Source organism: Nomascus leucogenys, chromosome 22a (genome assembly GCF_006542625.1).
Source record: "Nomascus leucogenys isolate Asia chromosome 22a, Asia_NLE_v1, whole genome shotgun sequence".
NCBI classification, from domain to species: domain Eukaryota; kingdom Metazoa; phylum Chordata; class Mammalia; order Primates; family Hylobatidae; genus Nomascus; species Nomascus leucogenys.
Window position 1 is genome coordinate 130,893,852 of NC_044402.1, and position 15,098 is coordinate 130,908,949.

Below are 15,098 nucleotides of genomic sequence, written 5' to 3' on the forward strand. Positions count from 1 at the left end.
TTATTCAACAAAAGTATTTCCGTGGCCAGAGCAGGGAAAAGCAGAGAGAAACGGTAAGATGGGAATCTGCCATGCGGGATGCAAGAAATCCTGAAGAAGAGAAATGGAGACAAGTAGGAAATGAAAATGAAACATAGGAAAATGTGATGGAGGTCATTGAAGAGCAACAGAAAAGAAAAAGAGAGGGAATCCCAGGGAGTGAAGGAGATGGACAGTGCTTCATGGCGTAGAAGCAAGAGCATGTGGCAACCAAAAAATGAGGAGAAAGGAGGTAGCAGAGAGATGACCAGAAGGAAAACAGGCAGAGCAAGGCTGTGGCAGGGCTCAGGCGAGGTCCTTGGAGCAATGGTGTTTTTTTTGCAAGGAGAAGCTCACCTGAGTGCTGAACACCAGGATTCAGCAGGAATTTCCTGAGGTCTGTGCTCTCATCACTGTGACTTGTTTATTTCCAGGTTTGTCTTCAGAGTCTTGTGAGCAATTAGCTCTCCCAAAGGCTGATGGAGGAGATGTGGAAGATGCACCCAGCCTACTACCAGGTGTGGGAGGTAATTATGATTTAAATGACCAATTATCTCATTAAGTTAGTTGGCCTATCTCCATGCAAACAACACTTCCTTCTTTCCACCACCACCCCTGTAACACACTTTTGTTCAGCCTGTGGTTGTTTTCCCCAGGTGTGTGGGAGGCAAGAGGTAAAGGAGGGCTGAGCCCTTTAGTGGAGGGGCTCCTGGGCAGAGAGCATAAGGGTACAGAGTAATAAAAATTACTCTGATTGGAGGCATAAAATGGTGTTGCCTAAGTGGGCCCAATTTTATCTACATGAATATGGAATCTAAATCCTACCAGGATGGGGTTTGAGAAAAGAGAGAATTTTAAACTTACTTGCCAGGGATTATTTAGGAATAATGAAATACTGTATATAGAAGAGGCAAAGTGGAAGTGACAAAGTTAGAAGAATGAATAGGGATATAATGGGGCAAAGAGGTAACAAATATCATGAAGGAAGAAAGAGACAGAAATGCAAAGAGATGGTAGAAGTCAGGGAGAGGAAGTCAAGTCAAAGAGATCCTGGAGGTGGTTTATGGTGCAGATGCAGCAATGTGTAAAGATGGTTAGAGGGAGAAAAAAGAAAAAGAGAGAGAGGGAGAGAGGGGAAAGGGGCCTGACAAGATGCTAGAAGAAGTGGAGCCACTCTTATTTGGTGCAAAGATACCTTTATTCCCAGGGAGCAGTTCTACACCTGAACATTAGAGCTCAGCATGGATCCAGGTAGGTGTCCAGGTCACTGTCAATTGTCTGTCATGTTCCTCCTTCACTCTGCAGTGTCCTGTGAACTTGCTATACAAATAGATGAAGGAGAATCAGAAGGAATGCCCAAGTTACTGCCTTATGATACAGAAGGTAATTAGGATTTAAATTAAAGCTTTATTTTTCTGTCTACCTACAAAAACACCTACTCTTTCATCTCCCTTCCCATTCCCCCATCTATTCATGTGTTCATTCATGTGTCTATCCATCCATCCATCCATCCATCCATCTATCCATCCATCCATCTGTGTATCCATCCATCCATCCATCCAGTCATCCATCCAGCCATCCATCCATCCATGCATCCCTCCCCACATACAGACACAGACAGTCTATGCCCAGCTTCTTCCTACTTTCCTTAAGAGACACAAGTAGCAAAAGAAGGATGAGCTCAGACTGGTTGGGGCTTTCCTGCATATAGGACGTAGGGAAAGAGAGAGAGAAAGGAAAATATAATTTGAGTCATTAAATAAAGAGAGAGCTGAGTGATTGCCAGTTTTACCTAAATAGTTGTGGGATCCAAATATTACCATGTTGGGTAATATTTGGGTAATAATACCACATTGGGTTATAAGGAAGGGGAGATAATTTTCAACTTGTTTTCTCGAGGTTATGCCAAGAGCATGGATATAGTGAGTATATTGCAATATAGAAAACTCAGTGAAAGACTGTTGAAATGAACTTCACAAAGGGAAGGGTCCCTGCCCTTTGTTAATGGCAAAAGATGACACCTTTGATGGTATAGGAGAAAAATAAGACAGAATATACAGAAAGACTGAAATTTAAATTTTTAGATTTAAATTTTGGATTGAAAAATTAGGAACAGAAAGCTAATTAGAGAGAACAGATAGATGCATGGAAATGAGCACCATGGAAGAAAGGAGATAAGCTTGATTATTAAATAAGGCACAGGACTTAAAAGGTGGAGAAAATATTATGAGAGGAACAGAGAGAAGAAAAGTGCTCCGAGACAGAGACAGTGGAGGAGAGGCACAAAAGTTATACACAGAGAAAAAGAGAAAGGAGAACAAGTGAAAAGTTAGCAGAGAGTGAAAACTGCTTGCAAGAGATGGGGAACAATATGGAACATTGTAGGGATGGAGGGAAGATTCACTGGACAGAAATAACTTCTGGCCCAAGAATGAGACATGTTAGCAGCGAGTTTTCACATTATGGTATCCCCAAGCTATCAAAATGGCACCTGTAATGTCCTCAGAGGCAGTCGACCTCCCCCTGAGGCTTTCATGTCTCTCCCATCTATAACTTAATGATTTCAAAACACATATGTCCAGATTTATCTTCTAAGTTCATTCATCTGAGTACCTGAATACATTCATGAAGATATTTGAAAGACCTCTCCATTTGGATGTTTTTCAGGAACCTCAATACAAGACACCTCCAAGAGTACATACCATCTTTCCTGACACAGATCTGACTCCTTTCCCAGTGTTCCCTATCTCAGGATGAAACACTATTACTCCATTCTTCAAGCAGAAACCTAGGAGCCACTCATGACTCTCCCCACCTCCCTCAACTTAAACACCCCATCAACCATCCAGTAGACTTTTAGTGAGTTCTACATATCTCACCTGTCCATTTCCTTCCACCCCAACACAAAAACTCTGGTAAGATCTCTCTCTTGGACTGGAGCAACAGCCTCTAGACTCACCTATTTCCTCTGGTCTTGTACCTCTCACATCCATTCTTTCCAACTCAAGCAACTCTTTCAAAAATGGAAGTTGGCTTATCTTATGTTTCCACTTTAAATCAATAACTACTCGGGGTCATAAGGACTAAATCTATTTTTCCCCCAAGGCTCCAGCTTCATGTCTGCCTCTCCTGCAATTGCTTCAAGGTTTATATACAAATTTTCTAGTGATTGTCATTTTCTGATGACTCTTTCTCAACTGAGCCTTCCTAAAGCCTTAGCCCTGTGCTTGGAAAAGTCATCTTGTTTCACTAAAATCTCCATCATGCTCACTAATCTAGTGAAATCATATGGAAATTACATATGCTCTCAGAGATGCCTTTTTTGATCCCTAGTTCTAGAAAGCAACAAGATGATAGATGTGGCAAAGACACACAGCACAGCACCGGGGAAGAAAGAGGGAGACGAGGAAGGCAGGAACAGTCCCGGAAAAAGAAACCAACACAAGGAGAAGTACCAAGAGAGTCCAGTGGCAAGAAGTAGAGGTAGAAACAGAAGAAGCAGAGACATGTGTCAAGGGTGAAAATGGGAGTGCCAACATGGGGTGGGAGAGCAGGTGGGCAAAGTTTCTGACAGTCTCTATCAGATGACTGGATTGCACAAGAGCTCCTTTTACCCTCATGAAATCTTTAACATCGGTATGCAAACAGCTAAATGTCTATCTTACAGACTGAGAAATAAAGCACAGAAATGCAAGCAGGATATTATCGCAAAGGCAAAGTAGAAAAGGAAGAGTGGGCACCAGTGTCCCGGATGTGTCACTGGGTGATGGTTGTGCAAGGCCAGCTGGGGGTTCAGGGCCGGGTCACAGGGTCAGAATAGAAAGAAGCCCAAGGAGTTCTGCAGGTTCCCAGAGGAGTGGACCAGGGATCAATGTAAGGCTTTAAGGAAAAAAAAAATGCTAATGGGAGGGAAGGGAAATCATGGAAACACAGCATGGAAATAGAGCCTGCCCTTTGGAATAGGAGAGGGATCTAGAATAAGAGCTACAGAAATAATAGAAAAGGGATACGGTATCACTGAAAAAGAAAAAAGACATAGAAACAGGAGACAAGAGAAGCCAGTTGGAGAGAAGACTAGACAATCCAAGTGCTGCTCAGCTAGGAGGGAACTACGTGGAGGCAGAACTGTGAGGAGGACGCTGAGAATTAGAGAGAAGGAGAAAGAGGAGCTGCAACAAGATGGAGAAAAGGCAGAACAAGACAGGGGTGGCTCTCAGCATTTGCCCATCTTGGATGGCATGAACGCACTGAGGTCTGTGTCCAAGTCACCCTCTGTGGTCTGTCAATTTCTTGTTTATCTGCAGAGACCTTTGATCTAAAAACTCCCCAAGTCACTAATGAAGGAGAACCAGAGAAGGGGCTCTGTCTACTACCATGTGATGGAGAAGGTAATTGATTTAAGTTTTTAAATATTTCAGTACATCTTTGTTTTCTAGTTGGCATGGAAAAAAAGTTTCCCTTTCTCCCATCCTACCCTTCCCTTCTTCACATTCACATACATACAGATGGAATTATGTCAATTTTCTGTTGTGCCTTTTTGAAAACTGTGAGAGACAAAGGATCAAGGTGAGCTGAGCCCCTGAGTGGGGACCATATTTCTGTATGGGGAACGTAGGGAGAACAAATATACCAGAGGTAGGCTGGGGCACCAGAGAAGAACTACCTGGGTGATGTTATTAAACACACATTAAACCTAAATAACAGCAGATTATGGCAACTGATGCAGGGGAGAATGTTTTCAGCCTACTTCCAGAAGAATCTGGAGCACAGACATGTTTTGTGAAAGATCCTTTGCAATTGAGGAAAGTCATGCGGGAGACACTTGGGATGGCGCTGACAAGGGAAGGACCTGTGGTGCTATAGCCCCTGAGTGAACAGAAGATCTTTTCCAACCTGAAAGAAGATAACTTTGAGAATGAGGAAAAAATATAAAATAAGGGACATTTTACCAGCATCTAGGAGCATAAGCTAAAACCCAAAGAAACAGAAAAGGAGAAAGTAGAAGACACATAGAAAGGTGATAACCTCAAGGAGAAAAATTAGAGAAAATTGTACAAATGGTAGCAAATACAATAATAACAACAATATGGGAAGGAAGCACAGAAGAAATTATGCAGAGAAAGAGACAGATCAAAATAATTAAAGAACTCATAAAGAGTGAAAACTGTTGTCCAAGGAAAGGAGCAGGTCGAGGGCCTATGGAGCTGGAGTCAGAGTCACTAGATAGAAGCAGCTCCCAGCAAAGGGCGTCTCTATCAATAGTGAGTTTTCTGATCCAGGTCCCCCTAGGTAGAGAGTGGCTTGGAAGCATACTCAGAGAGTAAGAGTACTCTTTCCCCAGTCTCATCTGCTCAGGTAGTGGAATGATTCTCATGTACATGTCTGCAATGCAGACCTGCTTTCCAAGCTCTTCCATCCATGTGCCTGAAGATATTTATCCCAGGACCCTGCCCATTGCAATGTCTTTCAGGAACTAAACACATCCAAAAGGGAAACCAACACCTCCTCTGAACCTAGAAACTCCCCCTTCTCCAGGGTTTGCTGTCTCAATAAAAGGATGAATGTCCTGTTTGCTCTTGTACTCATCAGACTCTTTTTCTCTGCTTTAGCACAATTGTTATTTGAAAGATATCAATCAGATCATTTTCTTTTCCCCTTAGACGTGGAGATCTTTGTTGCACAGGATTAGATGAGTTATCCTTCCTGTGGATTTCAGTGGCTTCCACCCTTCGTGGGGCCCCAGCCCATATCATCTGTCTCGTCTCTACTAATGGCATCAATTGTTTCGGGAGCTGGAATGATCTGATCTCTCTTTTATGTGTGGGCCCTTGAGCCACACTTCCCCTGTACTATGTGTTGTTGCCTTGGCCCACTCTGCTCCTGATCCCCTTCCTTATCTGGTTCATTTCCACCATCCCAGGGATGCCTTTCCTGATGCCCAGTACAAGAAAGGGGGTGACAAGGAAATAAATGAGATGGGGAAAGCCAGTAAAGAGCAGAGTCAGGGGTGCAAGAGAAAAAGACAGGAGCAGAGAATGGAGCAGAAACACATGGAAACAAAGAGAAGCACCCGGAGCCACTGGCAGCAGGAAAGCAGGGCAGAGGCAGAGGAAATGTGCAGAGGAAAGGGGGAGAGGGAGAAGGAGAGAGAATTAGGAGTCCAGGCAGGAAGTGAGCTGATGGATGGTTCTCAGCCTTGGTGACAGCAACTGGAGCGTGTCCACCTACAGGCCAGGTGAACCCACCTACAGAACCTACCTACAGGCCAAGAGGGTCTGGGTGATGGACAGCCCCACCTAGGAAATACTTTAGCTTCCCACATCTTCACTAAGTTTTCTCTTCATAATTTCTTGAGGGATTTCTTTTCTTTCTGCAGAGGGCAGTGATGACTGTTCGGAAATGTGTGATGGAGAAGAGCCCCAGGAAGCCTCTAGCTCCCTAGCGAGACGTGGGTCAGGTAAGGAAGGGGGGCATTTCTGGCCCTGGGCTGCAGAGTGTCAGGAGATTGAATTTGGAGCTCGTGTTTCCTGATTGACTTTCCTCTGTGTATAGCTCACAGTGAAAGGATCCAATTAATCCTGAGGTTTTTCACATTTTCTGTACATGGATCTTTTGGGAAATGCAGGGAGGAATCTTTATACGGAAGTCCATGTTTAACAGAATGGGATTTATTGTTTGAACATATGTGTTCAGGCAGTCTAGTGGTAGTCAAAATATGCCAAGGCAAGGCAATGTGTTCCCTCCTTTATATTCTCATGCCTTTCAATACTACAGTATTAAAATATTTTACCAAATAAGATCTCCTAATACCCTCACAAAACCTTAAGATGGGGGCAGGCAAACTGAGTAATCCTATTTTATAGGTGAAGAAATAAAGGTCAGAAATATGGTAGGAAGAAGCAATGCTCTTTTGCCTTTATTTTTTCTAGCTATCAATACTATTATTTGAATTCATATAAAATTTCTATTCTCAGGAACGCTTTTACACTGTTGGTGGGACTGTAAACTAGTTCAACCATTGTGGAAGTCAGTGTGGCGATTCCTCAGGGATCTAGAACTAGAAATACCATTTGACCCAGCCATCCCATCACTGGGTATATACCCAAAGGATTATAAGTCATGCTGCTATAAAGACACATGCACACGTATGTTTATTGCGGCACTATTCACAATAGCAAAGACTTGAAACCAACCCAAATGTCCAACAATGATAGACTGGATTAAGAAAATGTGGCACATATACACCATGGAATACTATGCAGCCATAAAAAATGATGAGTTCATGTCCTTTGTAGGGACATGGATGAAGCTGGAAACCATCATTCTCAGCAAACTATCACAAGGACAAAAAAACCAAACACTGCATGTTCTCACTCATAGGTGGGAATTGAACAATGAGATCACTTGGACACAGGAAGGGGAACATCACACACCAGGGCCTGTTGTGGGGTGGGGGAGAGGGGAGGGATAGCATTAGGAGATATACCTAATGTAAATGATGAGTTAATGGGTGCAGCACACCAACATGGCACATGTATACATATGTAACAAACCTGCACGTTGTGCACATGTACCCTAAAACTTAAAGTATAATAAAAAAAATTTCTATTCTCGCTCCCTCTATGGAAATAAAAAAGAGTATCATTCCTCTGCTGGTAGATACTTTTTATGATTTTTTCACAAACTTGACAAAGCCTTCAGTGTAACGGTATTCTACCATCTAATTGGCAGAACTTAGGTCAACTATTTATGAGACTAAATGGTATTTTTGACCAGTACTCTCCATTATGTCGTTGGATCATGCAGTGTTTTTTCAGAGTACTCTGAGAAGTGTTATAATTTTACCCACAAAAACCTCAAGACTTAGATAGGGAAGGTGCTGTTATTGCTGTTTTAAGGAGCCAGAAACATAGACGTGCATGTGACACGGGTGTTTGATAAGACCAAAGAAAAAAGAAAGAGCAGAGACCAGTGTCCTGGGTGACTCCTTACAGGCTTTCAGTTCTGTGAGGTGGGCATGGGTTGGGGTGGGGTCCCATAGTCTGAGTCCAGTGTGGATGCCCAAAGGGTTTTTAGGAATCCAAGAGACTCTACCAGGGTTCAATGGAAAGATACTTTTATTTAACAAATAAAGAAAGATTAGGGAGAGATAAGGAAACATTATCAAGAGTTGGAAAATACTTGAATGTAATCTACGATACGAGATAGGAGATATCCAGAAAAATAGAACCAGAAAAGAGAAACAGAGAGGCAATATGAAAAGTATATGTAGCACATCACTGAAGGAGGAAGAGACAGTAAGGGAGAGGAGATGTTAAGAAGAGAAAGTCCAGAAAGCCGAAAAGAACCACAGATGCCTTCATAGAGTAATAAAAAGATATCACTAGTAGAAGGGGCTATCACTTAGGCTGGGTGCAGTGGGTCACCCCTGTAATCCCAGCACTTTGGGAGGCCAAGGCAGGTGGATCACTTGAGGTCAGGAGTTCAAGGCCAGCCTGGCCAACATGGCAAAACCCCATCTCTACTAAAAATACAAAAATTAGCTGGTTGTGGTCGAGCACACCTGTAGTCCCAGCTACTCGGGTGGCTGAAACAAGAGAGTTGTTTGAACCTGGGATGTGGAGGTTGCAGTCAGCTGAGATCCCATCACTGCACTCCAGCCTGGTGACAGAGCAAGATTCCATCTCAGAAGAAAAAAAGAAAAAACAAGGGGCCACCACTTAATAGCAAACAAAAGGCTGAATTTATTGTTCAATTAAGGGACAGTTGCGCTTGTGGGTCAGTTTCTCTGAACAGAGAACGTTTGTGGAAGTGTGGATCTTGGTGATTGGCAGCCTTCAGAAGTGAGATTTGTTAGTGGTTAGCTGACCTTTAGTGAAAGCAGGGTCACTGGAGTGTGGCTGTTACTGACTGTCTGACTTTCAGAAGCATGGGGAAGTCAGTGGTTGGCTGGCTTTCAGAGGCCTATGTACTGGCCAGAAGCTATTGTTGATTAATTGGAATGATTCTGATTGTTATTGACCATATGGCCAAACAGAAGTGTAGGAACTTTCAATGATCAGTTTCCCCTTTAGGAAATCTCTCATCTAAAGCTGCAGGAGGCACCATCAAGTATCGTCCCCATCCAAGATGTCTTTTCTGGAAGAGAACCCTGGAAACAAAATCCTAGGATTCCCCTTTATTGAGTAGGAGTTACAGAGTTGTTAGATTAAGAGTGTCACCCTTGCAGAGGATGACATAAGAAAAAGTAATGATGTTTTACAATAAGTTAATGGAATGGCAGACAACTATTGAATGTTTTTAATTAGCAATAGAATTGTGCTGCTTGCAATACTATCATATTTAATTCCCGTTTGCCCCAAGAATACTCACCAGCCACACTTGTGGCTGCAGCGTTTATCCCAAGTAAACTTGCCATTAAATATCTTGCTTTTATTAGTATTTTCACATCACTCTAATATATTGACTTTGGGAAACAAAAGACATTCTTGTAATTATAGCATTCTGGTTTTAGTAGTGGTATTTCCATTTACAAAATACAGAAATTGTTGATCACTGAAAATGTCAAATCCTGGAAAACGTAGCTTTCCCACATGTTCTGTTAACACTGTTATTGAACAATTGTTGGCCGAAGATTCATTTGATAAATCATATATTTTTAAAATAGATGATTCTGATATTGGTTCTGTTTAAAATAACTCCAAGAACAGTTTATATATTTTATTTTCACATTGAAAGTCAATTATGTTTGTTTCAACCTCAAAGAATGTGTTTATGTAAAATTAAATGAGTGCAGCAAGCTGCACTTTTTTTTCTCTAAACAGGAATAGAGTTAAAGTTGATCCAAGTACAAAATCTCCAGAAGCATGGACTAATGCAGTCACCTGCAATTGCTTTGAGGCAACTGGGATGAGCTGTGGCTACTAGCAATGGCCCTTTGATGTCTGTCATGTTTTGAAGTGATACCCCTAGAGCATGGCCTGTTTGTTTTATTAATTTATTTTTATTTTTCTGTTAAGTTATTGGGGTACAGGTGGCATCTGGTTACATGGGTAAGTTCTTTAGTGGTGATTTGTGAGATTTTGGTGCACACATCACCTGAGCAGTATACGCTGCACCATATTTGTAGTCTTCTATCCCTCGCACCCCTCCCACTCTTCCCTCCAAGTCCCCAAAGTCCATTGCATCATTCTTACACCTTTGCATCCTCATAGTTTAGCTCCCACATATCAGTGAGAACATGCAATGTTTGGTTTTCCTTTCCTGAGTTACTTCACTTAGGGCATGGTGGCTCACGCCTGTAATCCCAGCACTTTGGGAGGCCAAGACGGATGGATCACCTGAGATCAGGAGTTTGAGACCAACCTGGCCAACATGGCAAAACCCTGCCTCCGCTAAAAAAAAAAATACAAAAATTAGCCAGGCATGGTAGTGCATGCCTGTAATCCCAGCTACTAGCAGGGGCTGAGGCAGGAGAATTGCTTGAACCCGGGAGGCGGAGGTTGTAATGAGCTGAGATCACACCACTGCACTCCAGCCTGGGTGACAGAACGAGACTCCATCTCAAAAAAAAATAGTCTCCAATCTCATCCAGGTCACTGCAAATGCTGTTAATTCATTCCTTTTTATGGCTGTATAGTATTCCATCATATCTATCTATATATATATATATACATACACACACACACATACATACATATATACCACAGTTTCTTTATCCACTCATTAATTGGTGGGCATTTGGGTTGGTTCCACAATTTTGCAATTGTGAATTGTACTGCTATAAACATGCGTGTGCAGGTATCTTTTTCGAATAATGACTTCTTTTCCTCTGGATAGATACCTGGTAGTGGGATTGCTGGATCAAATGGTAGTTCTATTTTTAGTTCTTTAAGGAATCTCCACACTGTTTTCCATAGCAGCTGTACTAGTTTACATTCCCATCAGCAGTGTAGAAGTGTTCCCTATTCACTGCATCCATGCCAGCATCTACTGTTTTTTGATTTTTTGATTGTGGCCATTCTTACAGGAGTGAGGTGGTATCGCATTGTGGTTTTGATTTGCATTTCCCTGATCATTGGTGACGTTGAGCAATTTTTTCATATGTTCATTGGCCGTTTGTACGTCTTCTTTTAAGAACCGTCTATTCATGTCCTTAGCCCACTTTTTGATGGGATTGTTTGTTTTTTTCTTACTGATTTGTTTAAGTTCATTGTAGATTCTGGATATTAGTCTTTTGTCAGATGTATAGATTGTGAAGATTTTCTCCCACTCTGTGGGTTGTCTGTTTACTCCGCTGACTGTTCCTTTTGCCGTGCAAAAGCTCTTAGGTTTAATTAAGGCCCAGCTATTTATCTTTGTTTTTCTTGCGTTTGCTTTTGGGTTCTTGGTCATGAAAGCCTTGCCTAAGCCAATGTTTAGAAGGGTTTTTCTGATGTTATCTTCCAGAATTTTTATAGTTTCAGGCCTTAGATTTAAGTCCTTGATCCATCTTGAGTTGATTTTTGTATAAGGTGAGAGATGTGGATCCAGTTTCATTCTCCTACATGTGGCTTGCCAATTATCCCAGCACCATTTGTTGAACAGGGTGTCCTTTCCCCACTTTATGGTTTGTTTGCTTTGTCAAAGATCAGTTGGCTGTAAGTATTTGGGTTTACTTCTGGGTTCTCTATTCTGTTTCATTGGTCTATGTCTATTTTTGTACCAGTACCACACTGTTTTGGTGACTATGGCCTTATAGTATAGTTTGAAATCATGTCATGTGATGCCTCCAGATTTGTTCTTTTTGCTTAGTCTTGCTTTGGCTTTGTGGGCTCCTTTTTGGTTCCATATGAATTTTAGAGTTGTTTTTTCTAATTCTGTGAAGAAGATGGTGGTATTTTGATGGCGATTGCATTGAATTTGTGATTGCTTTTGGCAGTATGATCATTTTCACAATATTGATTCTACCCATCCATGAAGCATGGGATGTATTTTCATTCATTCAGGTTGTCTATGATTTCTTTCAGCAATGTTTTGTAGTTTTCCTCGTAGAGGTCTTTTGACTCCCTGGTTAGGTATATTCCTAAGTTTTTTTTTTTTTTTTTTTGCAGCTATTTTAAAAGGGGTTGAGTTCTTGATTTGATTCTCTGCTTGGTCACTGTTGGTATATAGAAAAGCTACTGATTTGTGTACATTAATCTTGTATCCAGAAATTTTGCTGAATTCTTTTTTTTTTTTTTTTTTTTTTTTGAGATGGAGTCTTGCTCTGTCGCCCAGGCTGGAGTGCAGTGGCTCAATCTTGGCTCACTGCAAGCTCTGCCTCCTGGGTTCACGCCATTCTCCTGCCTCAGCCTCTCTGAGTAGCTGGGACTACAGGCGCCCGCCACCACGCCCGGCTAATTTTTTGTATTTTTAGTAGAGATGGGGTTTCACCGTGGTCTCGACCTCCTGACCTCGTGATCCGCCCGCCTCGGCCTCCCAAAGTGCTGGGATTACAAGCGTGAGCCACCGTGCCCGGCCGGCTGAATTCTTTTATCAGTTCTAGGAGCTTTCTGGGGGAGTCCTTAGGGTTTTCAAGGTAAACAGTCATATCGTCAGCAAACAGTGACAGTTTGACTTCCTGTTTACCAATTTGGATGCTCTTTATTTCTTTCTCTTGTCTGATTGCTCTGGCTAGGACTTCCAGTACTATGTTGAAGAGGAGTGGTGAGAGTGGGCATCCTTGTCTTGTTTCAGTTCTCAGAGGGAAAGCTTTCAACATTTCCCCATTCAGTATTATGTTGGCTATGGGTTTGTCATAGGTGGCTTTTATTACATTAAGGTATGTCTCTTGTATGCTGATTTTGCTGAGAGTTTTAATCATAAGGAGATGCTGGATTTTGTTGAATGCTTTTTCTGTGTCTATTGAAATGATCATGTGATTTTTGTTTTTAATTCTGTTTGTGTGGTGTATCATATTTATTGACTTGCATATGTTAAGCCATCCCTGCATCCCTGGTATGAAACCTACTTGATCATGGTGGATTATCTTTTTGATATGTTGTTGGATTCAGTTGGCAAGTATTTTGTTAAGGATTTTAGCATCTATGTTCATCAAGGATATCAGTCGGTAGTTTTCTTTTTTGGTTATGTCCTTTCCTGGTGTTGGTATTAGGGTGATGCTGGCTTCATAGGATGAATTAGGGAGGGTTCCTTCTTTCTCTATCTTGTGGAATAGTGTCAAAAGGATTGGTACCAATTCTTTGACTGTCTGGTAGAATTCTGCTGTGAATCTGTCTGATCCTGAACTTTTTTTTGTTGGTAATGTTTAAATTACCATTTCAGTCTTACTGCTTGTTATTGGTCTGTTCAAAGTATCTAATTCTTCCTGATTTACACTAGGAGTGTTGTATTTTTTCCAGGAATTTATCCATCTCTTCTATGTTTTCTAGTTGATGTACATAAAAGTATTCATAGTAGCCTTGAATGATCTTTTGTATTTCACTGGTGTCAGTTGTAGTATTTCCTGTTTCATTTCTTAGTGACGTTATTTGGGTTTTCTTTCCTCTTGGTTAATCTTGCCAATGGTCTATCAATTTTATTTACCTTTCCAAAGAACCAGCTTTTGTTTCATTTATCTTTTGTATTTTTTTATTTCAATTTCATTTAGTTCTGCTCTGATCTTTGTTATTTCCTTTCTTCTGCTGGGTTTGGTTTTGGTTTTGGTTTGTTCTTGTTTCTCTAGTTCCTTCAGATGTGACCTTAGAGTGTCAGTTTGTGCTCTTTCAGTCTTTTTGATGTAGGTGTTTAGGGCTATGAACTTTACTCTTAGCACCACCTTTGCTGTATCCCAGAGGTTTTGATTGTCATTCAGTTTGAAGAATTATTGTCATTCAGCTTGAATAATTTTTTAATTTCTGTCTTGATTTCGTTTTTGACCCAATGCCATTCAGGAGCAGGTTATTTAATTTTCATGTATTTGCATGGTTTTGGAGGTTCCTTTTGGAGTTGATTTCCAGTTTTATTCTACTGTGGTCTGAGAGAGTGCTTGATATAATTCTGATTTTCTTAAATTTATTGAGGCTCATTTTATGGCCTATCATATGGTCTATCTTGGAGAAAGTTCCATGTGCTATTAAATAGAATGTATATTCTGCGGTTGTTGGATGAAATGTTCTGTATATATCTGTTAAATCCATTTGTTCCAAGGTATAGTTTAAATCCATTGTTTCATTGTTGACTTTCTTTCTTGATGACCTGTCTAGTGCTGTCAGTGGAGTACTGAAGTTCTCCACTATTATTGTGTTGCTGTCTATCTCATTTCTTAGGTCTATTAGTAATTGTTTTATAAATTTGGGAGCTCCAATGTTAGGTGCATATATGTTTAGAATTGTCATATTTTCCTGTTGGACAAGGCTTTTTACCATTATATAATGTCCCTCTGTGACTCTTTTAACTGCTGTTGCCTTAAAGTTTGTTTTGTCTGATATAAGAATAGCTACCCCTGCTTGCTTTTGGTGTCCTTTTCATGAAATACCTTTTTACACCCCTTTACTTTAAGTTTATGTGAGTCGTTATGTGCTAGGTGAGTCTCCTGAAGGCAGCAGATGGTTGGTGAGTTCTTATCGGTTCTGTGGTTCTGTATCTTTTAAGTGGAGCATTTAGGCCATTTACATTCAATGTTAGTATTAAAATGTGAGGTACCATTGGCATTCATGGTGCTTTTTGTTGCTTGTGTACTTTGTTTTTGTTTTTACTTTTTAACTTGTATTTTATTTTTGTTTTATAGGTTCTGTGTGATTTATGTTTTAAAGAGGTTCTGTTTTGATGTGTTTCTAGGATTTGTTTCAATATTTAGAGCTCCTTTTAGCAGTTCTTGTAGTGGTGGCTTGGTAATGGCGAATTCTCTCAGCATTTGTTTGTCTGAAAAAGACTGTATCTTTCCTTCATATATGATGCTTAGTTTTGCTGGATACAAAAGTCTTGTCTGATAATTGTTTTGTTTGAAGAGGCTGAAGATAGGGCCCCAGTCCCTTCTAGCTTATAGGGTTTCTGCCGAGAAATCTGCTGTTAATCTGATAGGTTCTCCTTTGGAGGTTACCTGGTGCTTCTGTCTCACA

General features: G+C 41.0%; 1 protein-coding gene across 2 annotated transcripts in view; it reads left to right on the plus strand.

The window, feature by feature from the left end:
• SP140 (SP140 nuclear body protein) overlaps positions 1-15,098 on the plus strand; it is a 70,502-nt gene that overhangs the window by 12,889 nt on the left and 42,515 nt on the right. Inside the window, exons 6-10 of one of the 2 annotated variants that reach the window (XM_003274762.4) lie at positions 453-545; positions 1,324-1,401; positions 3,352-3,501; positions 4,323-4,406; positions 6,395-6,475. In XM_003274762.4, the coding sequence (XP_003274810.4) occupies positions 453-545; positions 1,324-1,401; positions 3,352-3,501; positions 4,323-4,406; positions 6,395-6,475 (486 nt within the window). The remainder of the gene's footprint in view (positions 1-452; positions 546-1,323; positions 1,402-3,351; positions 3,502-4,322; positions 4,407-6,394; positions 6,476-15,098) is intronic. The other variant, XM_030802385.1, reaches the window with a different exon arrangement.